General features: G+C 27.2%; 3 protein-coding genes across 5 annotated transcripts in view; 1 reads left to right on the top strand and 2 right to left on the bottom strand.

Annotated features, from left to right (window-relative positions):
- LOC107165083 (uncharacterized) overlaps positions 1-6,846 on the bottom strand; it is a 22,044-nt gene extending 15,198 nt beyond the window's left edge. The window contains exon 1 of one of the 2 annotated variants that reach the window (XM_015513155.2): positions 6,711-6,846. The gene's annotated coding sequence lies outside the window, so the exon portion shown is untranslated. The remainder of the gene's footprint in view (positions 1-6,710) is intronic. The other variant, XM_089224501.1, reaches the window with a different exon arrangement.
- LOC107165056 (uncharacterized) lies at positions 1,118-14,112 on the top strand. Of its 2 annotated transcripts, XM_089224498.1 has the most exons (5): positions 1,118-1,267; positions 1,352-1,452; positions 1,533-1,716; positions 7,626-8,386; positions 13,455-14,112. In XM_089224498.1, exons 3-5 carry the CDS (start codon positions 1,602-1,604, stop codon positions 13,956-13,958), a joined length of 1,380 nt encoding a protein of 459 aa, XP_089080624.1. In that variant the 5' UTR covers positions 1,118-1,267; positions 1,352-1,452; positions 1,533-1,601; the 3' UTR covers positions 13,959-14,112. The 2 variants fall into 2 exon arrangements, with proteins under 2 accessions (XP_089080624.1, XP_089080625.1); XM_089224499.1 differs by having other exon boundaries at positions 1,118-1,452; positions 7,626-8,374.
- On the bottom strand, positions 13,991-14,677 carry LOC107165076 (DNL-type zinc finger protein-like). Its single transcript, XM_015513138.2, has one exon. It carries the CDS (start codon positions 14,585-14,587, stop codon positions 14,141-14,143), a length of 447 nt encoding a protein of 148 aa, XP_015368624.1. The 5' UTR covers positions 14,588-14,677; the 3' UTR covers positions 13,991-14,140.

Below are 14,677 nucleotides of genomic sequence, written 5' to 3'. Positions count from 1 at the left end.
GAGAATTTCAAAAATATAATATTGTTAATTTTTTAATTTAAAATAATATTCTGAAATAAACCTGAAAAACCATACTAGCCACTATATAATATAACAATATATAATTGTGGTAAACTCAAACATTTTTATAAAATTTAAGACTTTTAATGTAAGTAAGTGAATAAGTTAATGTAGATTAGTTTTTGTTTAAATAAGCGACTTTCTGAAAAAAGCTTACAAATTATATATGTTATATATAATTATAATTATATATACAATTGAGTATTAAAGTTTATAAATATCAGAAGATTGCATATTACTTAGATACGACAAGATGAGTGTATCGACTATCAAAGTGTGTTAAGAGTAATAAACGAAACTTCTTTAATTTTGAGTTGAAAAAACTATGCCACCAAGATTCAAACCCAGTAGCGTACCTATATAGAAATTATTTTCGGTATGCCCTGATTTAACAAAAAGTTTAGAAGATAAATCATAATCTCTCAAAAACGTTATTTTAATCTTTGAAATTTCCATATGACTTAAATTATTAAAAACAATGTTTCACCCCTATCGATTAATATAATTATATATATTTTTCATATATTTAGTACAAACCAGAAATATGAAAATAAGAGGCGCTTTCATCGAAATTGCGACTATGCATACGACCGCAACTTATCTAAAAGTACGAAGGATTTGACGATCAGAGGCAGATATCACACATCGCATGAGCGATAAGAACATTTAGAACGAATTCCCCGCGACAGTAGGACGGTCTCGTTCGAGTCGTTCGGCGGCGATACGTCAAAAACGACATCGTTCTATTTATATCGTCATTCGCCGCCGCCAAAACGCACAACAACAATAACACGACGCCACTCGCGCAGGTTAGCCGCTACCGACAATAATAATACAGTGCTATCCATCTGGGAATTCAAAGGCACTACCATGGGTTGTCTAAGCGAACGACAGACGAAAAATCTTGTCCCGATGGACAATAATATCAATAATAACTAGTGACGAATATCGATTAACTGTTTTATTCAATATTGTGTCGATTGTGAACCGATTTGTAAATTTTTACCCATTTCCCGCGGTCGACGATCACGTGCAACGGCCGGGGTAGTGGCAGCTCTGTTTCTGAGTACCGCGTGAAAATTTGTCGTATCACGGCGGTTCGCTCCATTACCGAGTTTGCGACGACAAAAAAGAACTGTCCCTACTCAGCGTTTTCGCACTTTCGCAGTTCGCACCGTTTGACTGTCGTCCATCACCGCCGTCCGAGGTGTGTTGTTGAGTAGGCTCGTCTGACTCATCGCTTTCGCGACACGCGACATTTATTCGTCCGTTAATATTTTCGGTTTTTCAGCCAGCCACTGCTATTGTAGACCATCTTTCCGACAGCCGAGTCACGCGTGTTCGTGGTGAACAAACTACGGTCAAGGACGATATCTGCAGCCGTTTAAAAAGGTACCCATGATCCATATCGTATCTCATGTTTGACATATCGTGAGTTGCGTGCAATTGACTTAATATTTTGTTTTGTCTAGTGACAATAACATCCAAGCGCTCACTGTATTCCGTTCATCATACCGTTCACTATAACACCACAAATCACCATGGCACCTAGGAGAAAAGCCGCTCAGAAGCCGGCTAAACCATCCGTTGACGATATGCCACCAGTTATCATTGAGGATATGTCGCACATCACTATTAGGCGGCCCGTTACAAAAGGTAAAAGAGATTGTAGCATAGGATGTGTAGGTAATACAATAATTGCTGTTAGAGTAACTCATCATTATCTGTGTTTATTTTGTTGCTCTTGATATTTACAGTCATATCAACAACTTTTTTTTATATTGTTAATTATTGTATCCTATCACCTGTGACATTGGATTTCATTTCTTCACAAAGGATGAGACGACGAGAAACGATTTTATTAAAATTAAAAAATATGCCTGTCAAAGAATATCAAAGGTTTAAATCTGCAAAATCCTTTTTATATTAGTACCACATTATTGTGTTACACTACTACATACTTAAATGTTATGAAATTGTGAACAATATTATGGGAGTTATAGACAAACTAACTATAATCATGGCTCTATTAAGATCAAAATTGTTGTATGAAAATATCAAATTTTAATACTACTTAATTACATTTTAAATACACTAATATGACGTTATACAGACTTTAATATCACTAGTTGTGTTCTTACATTTATATGAAGAACATGGTTTAAGTTTAAATATTCTTGTAAACAACTAATATTTAGTTTTAAGAGAACGCTACACCTGCATGTGTTGTATCCGTCTTACAAATCTTACATGGCTAATTTTACGCTCAGCAGATCATGTTTAGCTCTTTTAGCTTAAAATATAGAGTGAATTGACCTCTGATAAAAATTGTAACATTGTTATCTAGTGCTTCTCTAGGGCTTTTCACTATATTTTAATTTTTAAAGCGAGTTAAAAAAAAATAATAATAATAATAATAATAATGATAATAATTAATTAAACAAAAAAAAATTCATTCTGAAGTAGTGTTACTGGAGGCTCCTTTTATCATGCCATCAAACCTTGTAATTGTTTTATACTTATTACTTATTGTATTTTTTTTGTTTATAGATAGTAAATACCTATTTGTAATGAGTATTATAAGTATTTTATAATTGTAAATTGTTTGTTAACACCTTAAAATACTCGTAACTCGCTTTAAAATAAAAAGCCTATGAGAAGCCCCTAGATAATAATGTTACCTTTAATTTGTATAAGAGGTCAATTCACTCAAAATTTTAAATTAACTGAGCTAAAATTGATCTTAGACTGTAAAATTTAGTATGTTATATTGATTTCTAGCTAACAGAACTGGCTAGCAGCACCATGTGTAATATTACACAAACCATTTGAAGCCACTTTTTACCCCCTCATAACTCAAAAACTATTACACATAAACATGTAAAATTTGGCTCATATATTGAGACTTGCATAAATTTGGCGTACAGATAAGTAGTTAGGTGAATACAAAGGAAAAACTTGGTAAATTGTAAATTATAAATTTTTTAATTTATTGATTTTATTTTAATTTTTTAATTATTTGATCTATTATATTTAATATTTCAATTAATTAATTTAGTGCTTTTAATTGAATGTAATGTAATGTTGACTTATATTGCTCCGCTAACCTTTCTCATATCGCCGAACCAAAAATATGTCCAGTCGATATAGGCGACCTGTGTGCGCAGCGACATACTTTTTTAGATTCTGAACGAAGTGATGAATGTATTGATTTTACAATGATGTGTTTTTTTTTTTTTTTTTTTTTGTGTCTGTGTACAGCATAACTAGTCGAAATAATGCTTCGATTTCAAACTTTGGGGGTGGTTTCCGATGTAAAATTGAAGATCCTTGGTGCATTATAGAGGTCAAAAGTAAACATTTTCCAACAGTTTTCAAAAAAATTGAGAAAAACAAAAAAAAAATGACAGAAAAACGGGAATTTTTACGCAAAATCAGTTTTCGACCAAATCGATTTTTTTATATGGTTGTAATTCAAAAAATAATCACTTTAAATACTTGAAATTTTCACCAAATGTTTATGTTAGTGTTATCTATATACAGTTTAATTTTCAAAAATTTTTGATTTTTTTTGAGTTATTTATATAGACCACTGAAATTTACACTTTTTTTGAGAATTTTTTTTGAAGTGTCGGTAAAAAAATGTTGGACGACCAAAAAAACTTGAAAATTTAATACAAGGTTCCTTATGAGTTTTTCTTATTGTAGCTAAAAAAAATTAAAAATCGTACTTCACAATTTTTTTTATAAGCGTTTATATTTCAAATTTTTACAAATCTGTCGAAAACACAAAAATTTGCAAGCAATTTTGAAGTTGAAAAATTATAAAATTGTTTGTGTTTATAACTAAAGATTAAGAATACATCACTAAGTTTTCCATAAGTTTTACTTCAAGTAGCTACAGAGAAAACTCGAATTATCATTATAGAAAAAATTTTAAGTGCGTTTGAATTTTAAATTTTTACGAAATAGCGTAACGATAACGATTTATCCTGAAACGATTTTAAATATTTGTTATTATTCAAAAAATATGAGTCCTAGATACTTGAAAATTTTACCAGTTATTAAGATTGACATTTTCTTTACATGATTTAATTTTCAAAATATTTTGACTTTTTTTGAGATATTTATAGACAACTGAAATTTTCAATATTTCTGAAAATTTTTTTTGAAGGGTCGATAAAATTTTTTTGGCCCTATCAAAATACTTGAAAATTGAATACAAAGTTCCTCATAAGTTATTCTTATAGTAATCAAAAAATTATAAAAATACATAGGCACAATTTTTTTTATTAGCATTTGAAGTTCAAATATTGACTTAATACGTAAAAATTATGGCAATGTTCAAATTATCTTAGATAGAAATTCATAAAAAATTTTCTTTTTTGATCTAAGATTTGAAAATTTAATACAAGGCTCCTATCATATTTTTACAATAGCAGTTGAATAATAAAAGAAATGCGTAGTCACAAATTTTTTTTATAAGCATTTAAAATTCAAATTTTGACTAAATACGTAAAAAATTACGGCAACGTTCAAATTATCTTAGATAGAAATTCATAAAAGTTTTTCTTTTTAAATCTAAGATTTGTGAATTTAATACAAGGCTCCTATCATATTTTTACAATAGCAGTTGAAAAATAAAAGAAATATATTGTCACAAATTTTTTTTTACAAGAATTCAAATTTTGAATTTTGACAACATATGTAAAAATCACGAAAATTCGCAAATTATTTCAAACTAGAAATTCATAAAAACTTTTCTTTTTAAATCTAAGATTTGAAAATTTTTAATAATCTATAATATATCCTAGACAGATAAACCGTCTTCGCTCAGAATCGTTTTTTGTATACAATGATATAATATCATTGGATTCAAATTTAATTCCATCCATTACAGTAACCCACTTGTAACCTACTGTACAGCAGAGCGACATACACGACTTACCCGCTTTTTTATGTTTGTAATTAATATTAATTTTAAAAAAAAATTACAATTAAAATAATTTAATAATTTAAGTCTAAATTTTAGAAAATAAATTAATGATAACTAAAAATATCCATTGGAAAAATAGAGACTATACATTGGGACGCCAACAACAGCAATAGAGCACGTAAAATTACAATACAATTTAAACATAGTTTAATTTATGATTTAGAACAAGTCAAGACCAAATTTCAGATATTGAGTAATTTATAAGTACACAGGGAACAATTCTCTATTTGCTTATTATATGCTATTACTATCTATAAATCACAAGGCCTTAGCCTTGACAGCGCTCTTCTTGATATAGGCTCCTCTGTATTTACTAAAGTACAGGCTTATTAATGTTAGCTAATGACTCTCCAGGTTTAAAACCTTAGATGGAGTATATCTTATTAATTTAGATCCAAGTCGAATCAAGGCACAAGAGAGCTCTATTGTAGAGTACAACCGCCTGCGCACGTTATACTGCCCCGACTTAGCCAAATTAAGTATTAACAGAAAACACATAAAAAAAATCCAGGTACTGAATGGGCAATTCACTCAAACATTTCAAAAGTACAAAAAAATATAAATGATAACAACACAAAAAAAGACAATTATAACTCGTAAATCTGCCCGTAAATGTAGGAAAATACAATAGTTAAAGAAAAACTATTTAGAAATAATTTTATTATGAATAAGTAGCTATTAATAATTTATAAATAAAAAGTAATGATATCCCACCAAAAACATAAATGTAAAATGAGAGCCAAGTTCAATACTATATTATATGCCTTGGTTGTCGACTTCAACGACAAAAGAAGTAATATCTAAATGGTTGTCAAGTCAGGATGCCATCTTAGGATAATATATTGAAGCCTAAGGTCTGACTTGGCTACAAATTATATTATAGCCTTCGCAAGTTGTAAAGCTGAATTCTTATTTTATTCCTCCGAAAATCTTTAGTCTTCCATTACTTTTTTAGTGGGTACTTAATAATAATTTGTATATGAAAACTATCCAAGTCAGATCTTAGGCTTCAATATATTATCCTTAGCACCCATTTAGATCTCACTTCTTTTGTCGTTAAAATCAACAACCAAGGCATGTATTATACTATTGAACTTTGCTCTCATTTTACATATATGTTTTTGGTGGGATATTTATTACTTATTTAGCCATAGTTCAAAAACTATTTATTACTAATAATGAATACTAGTTAATAATTATTATACAAAATAATTACATTAAAAAATCAAAATTAAAATTGCTATAAATGTTTTATATAACTGAAAAAATTTCTTTGCACTTATGGCTTATGCTGGTTTCAAACTTCTTTCTAGTTACAATTTATATACCTTTGTTTTAATTTTATCATATATAAATTTTTAAACTGGAAATAAAAATAAAAACTTCGCTGATCAATAAATTTATAAACTGGCCTTACCTATCATCATTAATCAAAAAAAAAAAAAAAAAATTGTTTCAAAAGTTTACTAGTTAATACCGTAGTTAATATGTTTTACCCTATAACTGGTTAATGATGAACTTTTTTGTATCATAATAAGCAATCTGAAAATTAAATGAATCCTTAAACATTGAATCCATGTTAATTACATTCTAAATAACTGCTTAAGAAAAAGCATTTTTATCAAACACCACAATATTTAAAATATTTACTCACCTTTTTATTGTATTCAAGAATTATAACTAGGTATACTCTAAAGTTATTATTGTTGATTATCAGACAAGATATAATTCACTGTGGTAAAGTACTGTTCGTCTTTCTTATTTATATGTTTTTTTGTATACATTTAGCCAGAAGGTCCTATTATAAATACCAGTTTTTATAATTATTTTTATCTCGTATTTGATCTATTGATATATTTTGATGATGTAATTCACATTAAAAACATTAAGCAGTTAATTGATTTATATTCATAAACATATTTAAGGAGGGGAAGTTAGTCCTTGTTCCTGATAATTTATTGTTACCTACCCATTAGTTTTACTTTTATACCTAGACTTCTTATCTAAAAAATTAAAAAAATCTGTTTTGAAATGTAAAAAATATATAAAATATAACAGTGTTCATAAGCACTTAATCTAAAAACCAACTAATTCACCAACTTTTATATTATTATGATATACTTGTCTATTTGCTTAATATAATGTAGGGTACCTATACAGTAATCTTTTATCTGTGGAATAGGGTGACACGGCAACTATGAATAAGTGAATTTTACATTCAATCTCTAAAATTAAAATTAAAATGATATCTTATAATGTTTTATATTTATATATAAACTATTATATCACAATTAATATGTCATATTTTTGTTGTTAAAGCATCAATACAGACAGAAAAAAAATTAAATAATAAAAGGAGTTTTATTATTTTAAAACTTAATTTATATTGTATTAAAAAAAAACTTATTTTAGTTTGTACTTTATACAAATATAATGTAGTATTTTTTATTCAATTTCTTTAAAATTTGATTTGGTATTTAGTTTTATCAGTTGTTACATTACTTTCGATAAAAGTCTAACCGTTAACTGTTCTATGTACTTCGTTAATCTTTACTTACAATTATTACAGATAATATGGTTGAAGATAATGTGATACAAGAAGATGAAAAAGATGTTATACTACCTGCTTCAGAAAATAATGCAAATATGAATGTTACGGTTGTTTTAGAAGAAATCCCTGATTTTAAACCTAAAGCAACTGAGTTAGAATCTGAATCAGATATAGCTGAAGATGAATCTGAATCGATTAAAAAACCTGTTCAAAAAAAAGTTACTAAATCAAAACCCAAGTCCAAAAAACAAACAGTTGAAGATACCAAAGTAGTAAAAACTAGAAAAAGAGCTGCTAGTGAAGATCGGCAAGTATTGAAAATCGAAGAAAAAGTAGTTAGTAAAAGTCGAAAAAGACCAGTTGATAAAAATTTACCAGAATCTCTAAAACCAGTTTCTCCTTTAAACGAACTACCAAAAAGAAATAGGAGAGCAGCTAGTGTGGATATACTTTCATCTGAAACTTCATCAGATAAAGTACCCAAAAAAAAAGTTAATAATAAATCCTCTAAAGCTGCAATTGTTGCAACTGAAGATGATGCACAAAAAAAACAAAAAAAGGGAATAAAGAAGGAAGAACAACCTAAAATAATGGAAACAAAAAATGATGAAACAAAAATTTTAGAAAAAAATTCTAAGGGGAAAAAGAATACAAAAAAAGTATCAAACGAAGAAAAAGAAAATGTTGTAACAACAGAACAAAATGATACGGAAGTAGCTTTAAATAGCATTCAAGAAAAACCAAAATCTAAACGAGGCATTAAAAAGGTCAAAATAGACGTAAGATAAATAATTTCTTTTTAAACAAATAATTTTGTGTGTATATTTTATATAGAATCACTATAAAAATATCTTCATTGATTTTTTAGTCAAAATTAAAACTAATTTGGTGATGTTAAAGTGTCATTAAAGTTAATATACATACTATAAACTAGTGATTTACTGAAAAAAGAAATAGCTATTCATATCAAATAAATCTTATAGTTCACTTATTATGTGTGAAGATGATTTCTATAAGATTTATACTCAGTCTTACTTTTATAATTTCATATATTGAAATAATTGTTTTAAAATTTAAGTTGTGCTACTTCTCAGTTAATTCAGTTTTTGTGTGTATAATTAAGACTAGGATTTTAATGTCCTAAATATTCTGAATAATAATGTACTGGTATGTACTAAAAAAATGCGCCATTTTTAATAATTTCAGCATACATTTTTCTTAAATATTAATATATACTTTAAGAGGATGCCACACCCGCATGTGTTGTCTCCGTCGTACAAGTGCGTAGCATAGCAAATTTTACGCTCAGCAGATCATGTTTATCTCCGTTAATCTAAAATTTTGAGTGAATTGTCCTATTATAAAAATTAAAGGCAAGATTATTACCGAGGGCATCTTATAGGCTTTTTATTATATTTTAATTTTAAACCGAGTTATGAGTATTTTTAGATATAAAAATAATTCACAATTTTAAAATAGTCATAACTCTAAATTTTAAATTAACGGAGATAATCGTGATCTGCTGAGGGTAAAATTTGCTATGTTACGCACTTGTACGACGGAGACAACACATGCAGGTGTAGCGTCCTCTTAAGAGGATGTGATACCCGCATGTGTTGTCTTCGTCTTACAAGTGTATAACATAGCAAAAGCTGTTTCGTACGCAAATAATTGAGAAGTCTACAGTTATAACTAAGAAACCAAATTTTCACTATGAAAAAAGGAGAATTTTAACTGTAACACAGTCTTTTTATTTTTTTTCGATAATACCAATATATCAAAAGCTATTGAAGTTTGAAAAATTTAAAAATATCAGATTTTTAAAAGTATTATAAAATTTTTCTTTTTAAAGATATCAAACAAATCAAAATGTTATGTCATAGAAAATATTATTTTCTATATTGTGTTAACTTTTGGTGTTTCTACTAAGAGTACAGACTGAGAGGTTCTGTCATGCGCCAAACAGTTTTTGCAATGTTACACACTTGTAAGTTGTAAGACAGATATAGCACATGCATATCACCATAGAAAATAATAGAAGCGACAGTCAAACAGCTGATTAATTTGATTTCATTTTGCCGGTGGTTCGGCATGAAGTTGGCAGTGGAGGCTTGGCATGATGTTGTAACCGTATTGTAATTTAAAATCTGTAGCATGTTTTGACTGTTTTCACTTTTTACTGTGATATTGATAATATAAATTTTTAAAAATTAGGCAATACATTAAGCATTGCGATACGGTTACAACAACATACTGGTCATTTTCTGCCAACATCATGCCGAGCCTCCAGCTCAAGGTCAATATAAATATTTTTCGGTGATCAATGGGATTTTAATAGCTGTCACTTCTATTATATTCTATGATATCACGTCTTCTTAAAGGATTATAAAAGAGCTTTAATAAAAAATAGGACTGATTTTTATCGAATTGTTTAATCTGGAAGAAAAATTTTTCCATAAATTATTATTATTTTATTTTTTTAGGTTTAGATCTTCCATTTATTTACCTGTATATAGTTATAGTTTAATTTGTATAACAATCATGGAGAAATCTATCTTAAAATACAATTTTATATATATTAGATAATTTTTCATACATCATCTCTCCACATGTAGTTAGAATTCTAAAATGTCAGTGGCGCCTCATGTTTTAATGTTATATTTGTTTTTGATGTTTCTATCGTTTCTTTTCAGTGTCAGTTATTAGGACAATAATATTTATTTTTGTATTATTAACTGTCTTATAAACAAATCTATTTTGATATAATGTTAAGTTTGTTTAGCATTTGATACCAAATCAAACTTAATTTAACATAGTATTGGTTACAAGGTACTCTAATCTCACTTACAAAGTTTTTTTTTACGAATTAAGCGAAAAAGTTAAGCATCTTTTTTAGTACATAACAATTATTAAAAGAGAACCAAAGATAAATTTATTTTATCTATTAGTATTTTGGTTTCATATAAATATTATATTGTTTTTAATATATATCCTGAATTTTTTCTTATTTTCTTATTTAAAGACCACAAATTCTTTAGTTTTTAATTTTATTACATATTTTTATTCATTAGGTAATAAATCACATGTTCTTTAAAGACATCGCATATTTTTTAATTTTGAATAATATGTCTATACAATTTATTCATTGTTCAAACATTCAGTTCAGTGGCATCATTTGGAAAAAATATCTGAGGTTGCATAAATTACACACCCGCAACATTATAAGAACAAATAATATCTTAATATGTACATATTATTATATTCTACTAATATAAAATACATTATTATATAATTCTATATTCTTCTTCTCATATATAGATAAATGTCATTAAAAACTATAAATTTTAAATTTTTATAATTAATATATAGCTACAAACATTACTTTTATATAAATTTTAAATCGTATAATCTTTAATAATTATAATTGCTTTTAATTTTATAATTGAAGCAATCTCATTGTTGTTTTCTGTTTTAATATATTTATAGTAACAATAAATACATTTACCTATTGGTTATTACCAGGGCTCGTAAGTTCATGCACTGAAAAATGCACAAATAAGCATGCATTCATGCCCTAAAAATTAGCAAAATATGCACTAAAAAGTTTGAAAATATGCATTTATATGCTCTAAAATTATTAAATTATGCACTGAAAATATGCATTATGTAAAAAACCATGAGCAAATTTTAAAATAATTATAATATATCCATTAATTTTAAGTGTTTTATTAATTTTAATTTTTTTACATTTAATTAGTAAAATAAAAAAAAATGAATAGGTACTTGTGAAATTCATAATAATATATCTTTGTTATCTAATTTTTGTACATCATTATTCAGCACCTACAATTAAAAAATTTGGAATTTAATATTAGGTATTTCATTTTGAGATATATTAGTATAATATTTATAAAAATTATATTTACTTAAGAAATTACACTGTATTATTAGCATTTTTTTTATGTTTTCCAACTTAAAAGATTGGCGATTGTCTATCAATAAGTTTTTGAGCATTGAAAAAGATCTTTCTTCATCTGCTGAAGCAAGGGGTGCATATTCGAAGTACAATAAATCATTTGCAGTCATATCATCAGGTAGATCTAAATTTGCAATATTGTCTTCTTCGCCACTCAAAACTTTGGAAATTTTACAAATTATGTTGTACCCGATATTTTTGTCCAAAACATATTTTAGTTTTTTTTTAATTTCAATTTCGTGATTTCCTTCTAACTTTGTAAATGTATCTGTGATTTCTTCGACTATTCTAGGTAGTCACAGGAGAATAATAGATAATAAATAGAAATACTATTATTTTGTAAACGGGAAAATAAATAAGAAACAAGAAACTTTTCAAATATTTGTCTAAAAAATGTTTTCATGAAATAATATGCGCTAACAACTGTAAAAAACGAACTATATGCCAAATATGCTTTAACACCCAAAACATTCAAAAACATGCACTATTAAACTTTATATTATTGTTACTACTGTTATGAAACCGATTTGTATCTCAGTTAGCATGTTTTCCTGTTTAGCAGAAAAAACATGCGGATGCATGAACTTACGAGCCCTGGTTATTACTTACTATTTAATATTTTGTAACTTATGCATTATGTACGAGGGGTATTACCAGTGGGTGACTTCTCCTAACATGTGATTCACGCTATGTTCATATTATAATATTATTATCGTAATGACTTATTGTACAAATTTATGTGTATAGATTATCTTTTTTCTATATGCAATAAAAAAAGAAAAGTAACTAATACATTTATAACTTATATCATAACATAACTCAAGGGTATTAATTAATTAATAACTTATATTAAAAAATAATAATAACTAATAAAATGTTAAGAATAAAAATAAAGATTTAAAAATTATTAAACTAACGATATGGTATTGTAAAGTCAAATTGTTTTATGACTTCATCATTATAAACTATTTAACAATATTTCTTGTTTTATTTGTAAAACTCCTAATAATTTGTTGTACAAAAGCAAAATATATTAAATACTGATAGACGATAATAATTACATTGACAACAATATGATGGCAATATGAAGTTTTAATCTAAAAATAGATTCATTTTTATTTAACGTATTATAGTAAATTGTAATAAATTGTATAATTTTTTCATCCTCCAAATTTTTAATTAATTTTTTAATTAATTAATAAACTAAATAATTACCCACCTAATTTTATTTTTTTTTTACTATCTAGCGATAAACCGTAAATATGGAAATTTCGTAGGTGGCAAAATAATACTGTTGCGACCCCTACGTAATATTTGGGGTCGTAAGTGCGACCTCCCAATTATACCACTGATTCATATTAATATAATTAAAAATATAATCCACACGACTCACAAATCCAGGTTGACTAACTATATAATTTTATTTTTGTTGCAAAAAGCCTTATGAATTGCAAAATATATGATATAAACATCTATAATAAAATTGATATATTGAACATATATCAGTTAACACCAATATTTTTGTAGGTAGCATACTAAACCACCAAAAGAGTATAGTAGATAATGTATTACTATCATTTATCAGTCATATATTGCTTTTAATTTATGATAGGTAATATTTATAGATTTACAATTAAATAATTAAATGGTTTGTTCATTTAAATTTCTAATTATTTTTAGTTTTGTTTCTTATCAGGTGGCACTACTGAAGGCCTTCCTTTTCTAATATTCTTAATGTCATACAAATAAAATTTTGTCATCATACTTACTGGTTATTGTAAAAATAGATTGTAAATATATTCTTTTAAATAAAAAAATAAAAATATTTAACTCAAATTATTTTTAGTATTTATAATTGCTTTCATTTTTAGGAATTGGTTGAAGATGAGGTTGAAGATAATAAGGAAGAAAAGGTACCCAAACCTTCAAGTAGAAGCAGAGCAGCTTCAAAAGTTATGGTTAAACAAAACATCGAAAAAGATTCAGAAAAAAAACAAAAAAGAGTTCCTAAAACCAAAAAAAATATGAAGTCATCTGAAGGATCTGAAGAGTCCAGTGAAATAAATGAGACTGATGATTCTAATAAATCTCCAGAGATAAAACCGAAACGTGAGCGTAAATTCAAACAAATTGATGTTGAGCAAAAAGATAACGATTTCAAAGAAATTAAAGCACCAAAACGCGGTGGTCGTAAGGCTAAAGTTGAAGACCTCGATGAAGAAGAAGTACAACAGAAGAGCCCTACAGCAGAGCATGAAAGTAACCAAGAATCTGGAGACACGGTTGATGATCTTCCGGACACCCCAGAGTCCGAAAAAAAAGAGGTCAAACCGATAGCAGCAAGGCGTAAAACAAAAACAAAGTCCAAGAAATAATTATTACAGAAAAACTATTTACAAACTTAAAATTACATATTAAAAGTTTTTATTTTTATTTTTTTTTAAAGAATACATCACATTTTTTAATATAATTTAATAACAAATGTTTACATTTGAGTATAAGATTTAATAATATGTTAATTATTTACAAGTTAGTTTTATTTTAATATATTTTCTCATCATTTTGACCTTAATTCCCAACATCCATTTATTCGTTTGACCTTTTCGCCTTTAGAAGATAGTATTTCTTCAATGTTTTTATATCCTGTATCTGGAAACCATCCCAAGTTATCAGCTATCAAATGGTTGTTTCTGCACCCATCGCATTCCACGATAACAATTCCTTTTTCATATGAAAGTTTTGAAAACCTTCGGGTGTTCCTCGTGTTGCACACAGTGCAAGTAAAACTTATTTGCATTTTGCCTGCAAGTTCATTATCGGATTGTTTCTCGTGGTTGTGGTTTTGTACAGATGGCAATGACGCATAAAAACGAATTTGGTCGGTTGTTGGTGTCGTACGGATAGCAATTTTCAACGGAGAACGTAGTGCCGAGTTTTTTATTTGATTCAAAGCACAATAATTCGTAACCAAAGAAGTTAATCGACGAAAGTTAGAACGAATCATGATTTTTGAAGTTTTTGAAGTAATTTTTAAATATTAAACCGTAAATGTAAAACGATCCGGATTCAAAGATGGAAATCTTATCACTGACAT

The sequence above is a fragment of the Diuraphis noxia genome, unplaced genomic scaffold (genome assembly GCF_037042655.1).
Source record: "Diuraphis noxia isolate RWA-SAM2 unplaced genomic scaffold, SU_Dnox_SAM2 contig0003, whole genome shotgun sequence".
Lineage (NCBI taxonomy): Eukaryota > Metazoa > Arthropoda > Insecta > Hemiptera > Aphididae > Diuraphis > Diuraphis noxia.
The sequence above is the reverse complement of the archived record's forward strand: the minus strand, read 5'-3'. Positions and strand labels throughout refer to the sequence as shown.

Excerpts from the sequence above, each read along its gene's own strand:
- LOC107165056 (XM_089224498.1), top strand. The coding sequence starts at position 1,602 with ATGGCACCTAGGAGAAAAGCCGCTCAGAAGCCGGCTAAACCATCCGTT. Across the intron at positions 1,717-7,625 it reads TAGGCGGCCCGTTACAAAAG|ATAATATGGTTGAAGATAAT; the intron begins GTAAAAGAGATT and ends CAATTATTACAG. Across the intron at positions 8,387-13,454 it reads TTAAAAAGGTCAAAATAGAC|GAATTGGTTGAAGATGAGGT; the intron begins GTAAGATAAATA and ends TTTCATTTTTAG.
- LOC107165076 (XM_015513138.2), bottom strand. The coding sequence starts at position 14,587 with ATGATTCGTTCTAACTTTCGTCGATTAACTTCTTTGGTTACGAATTAT.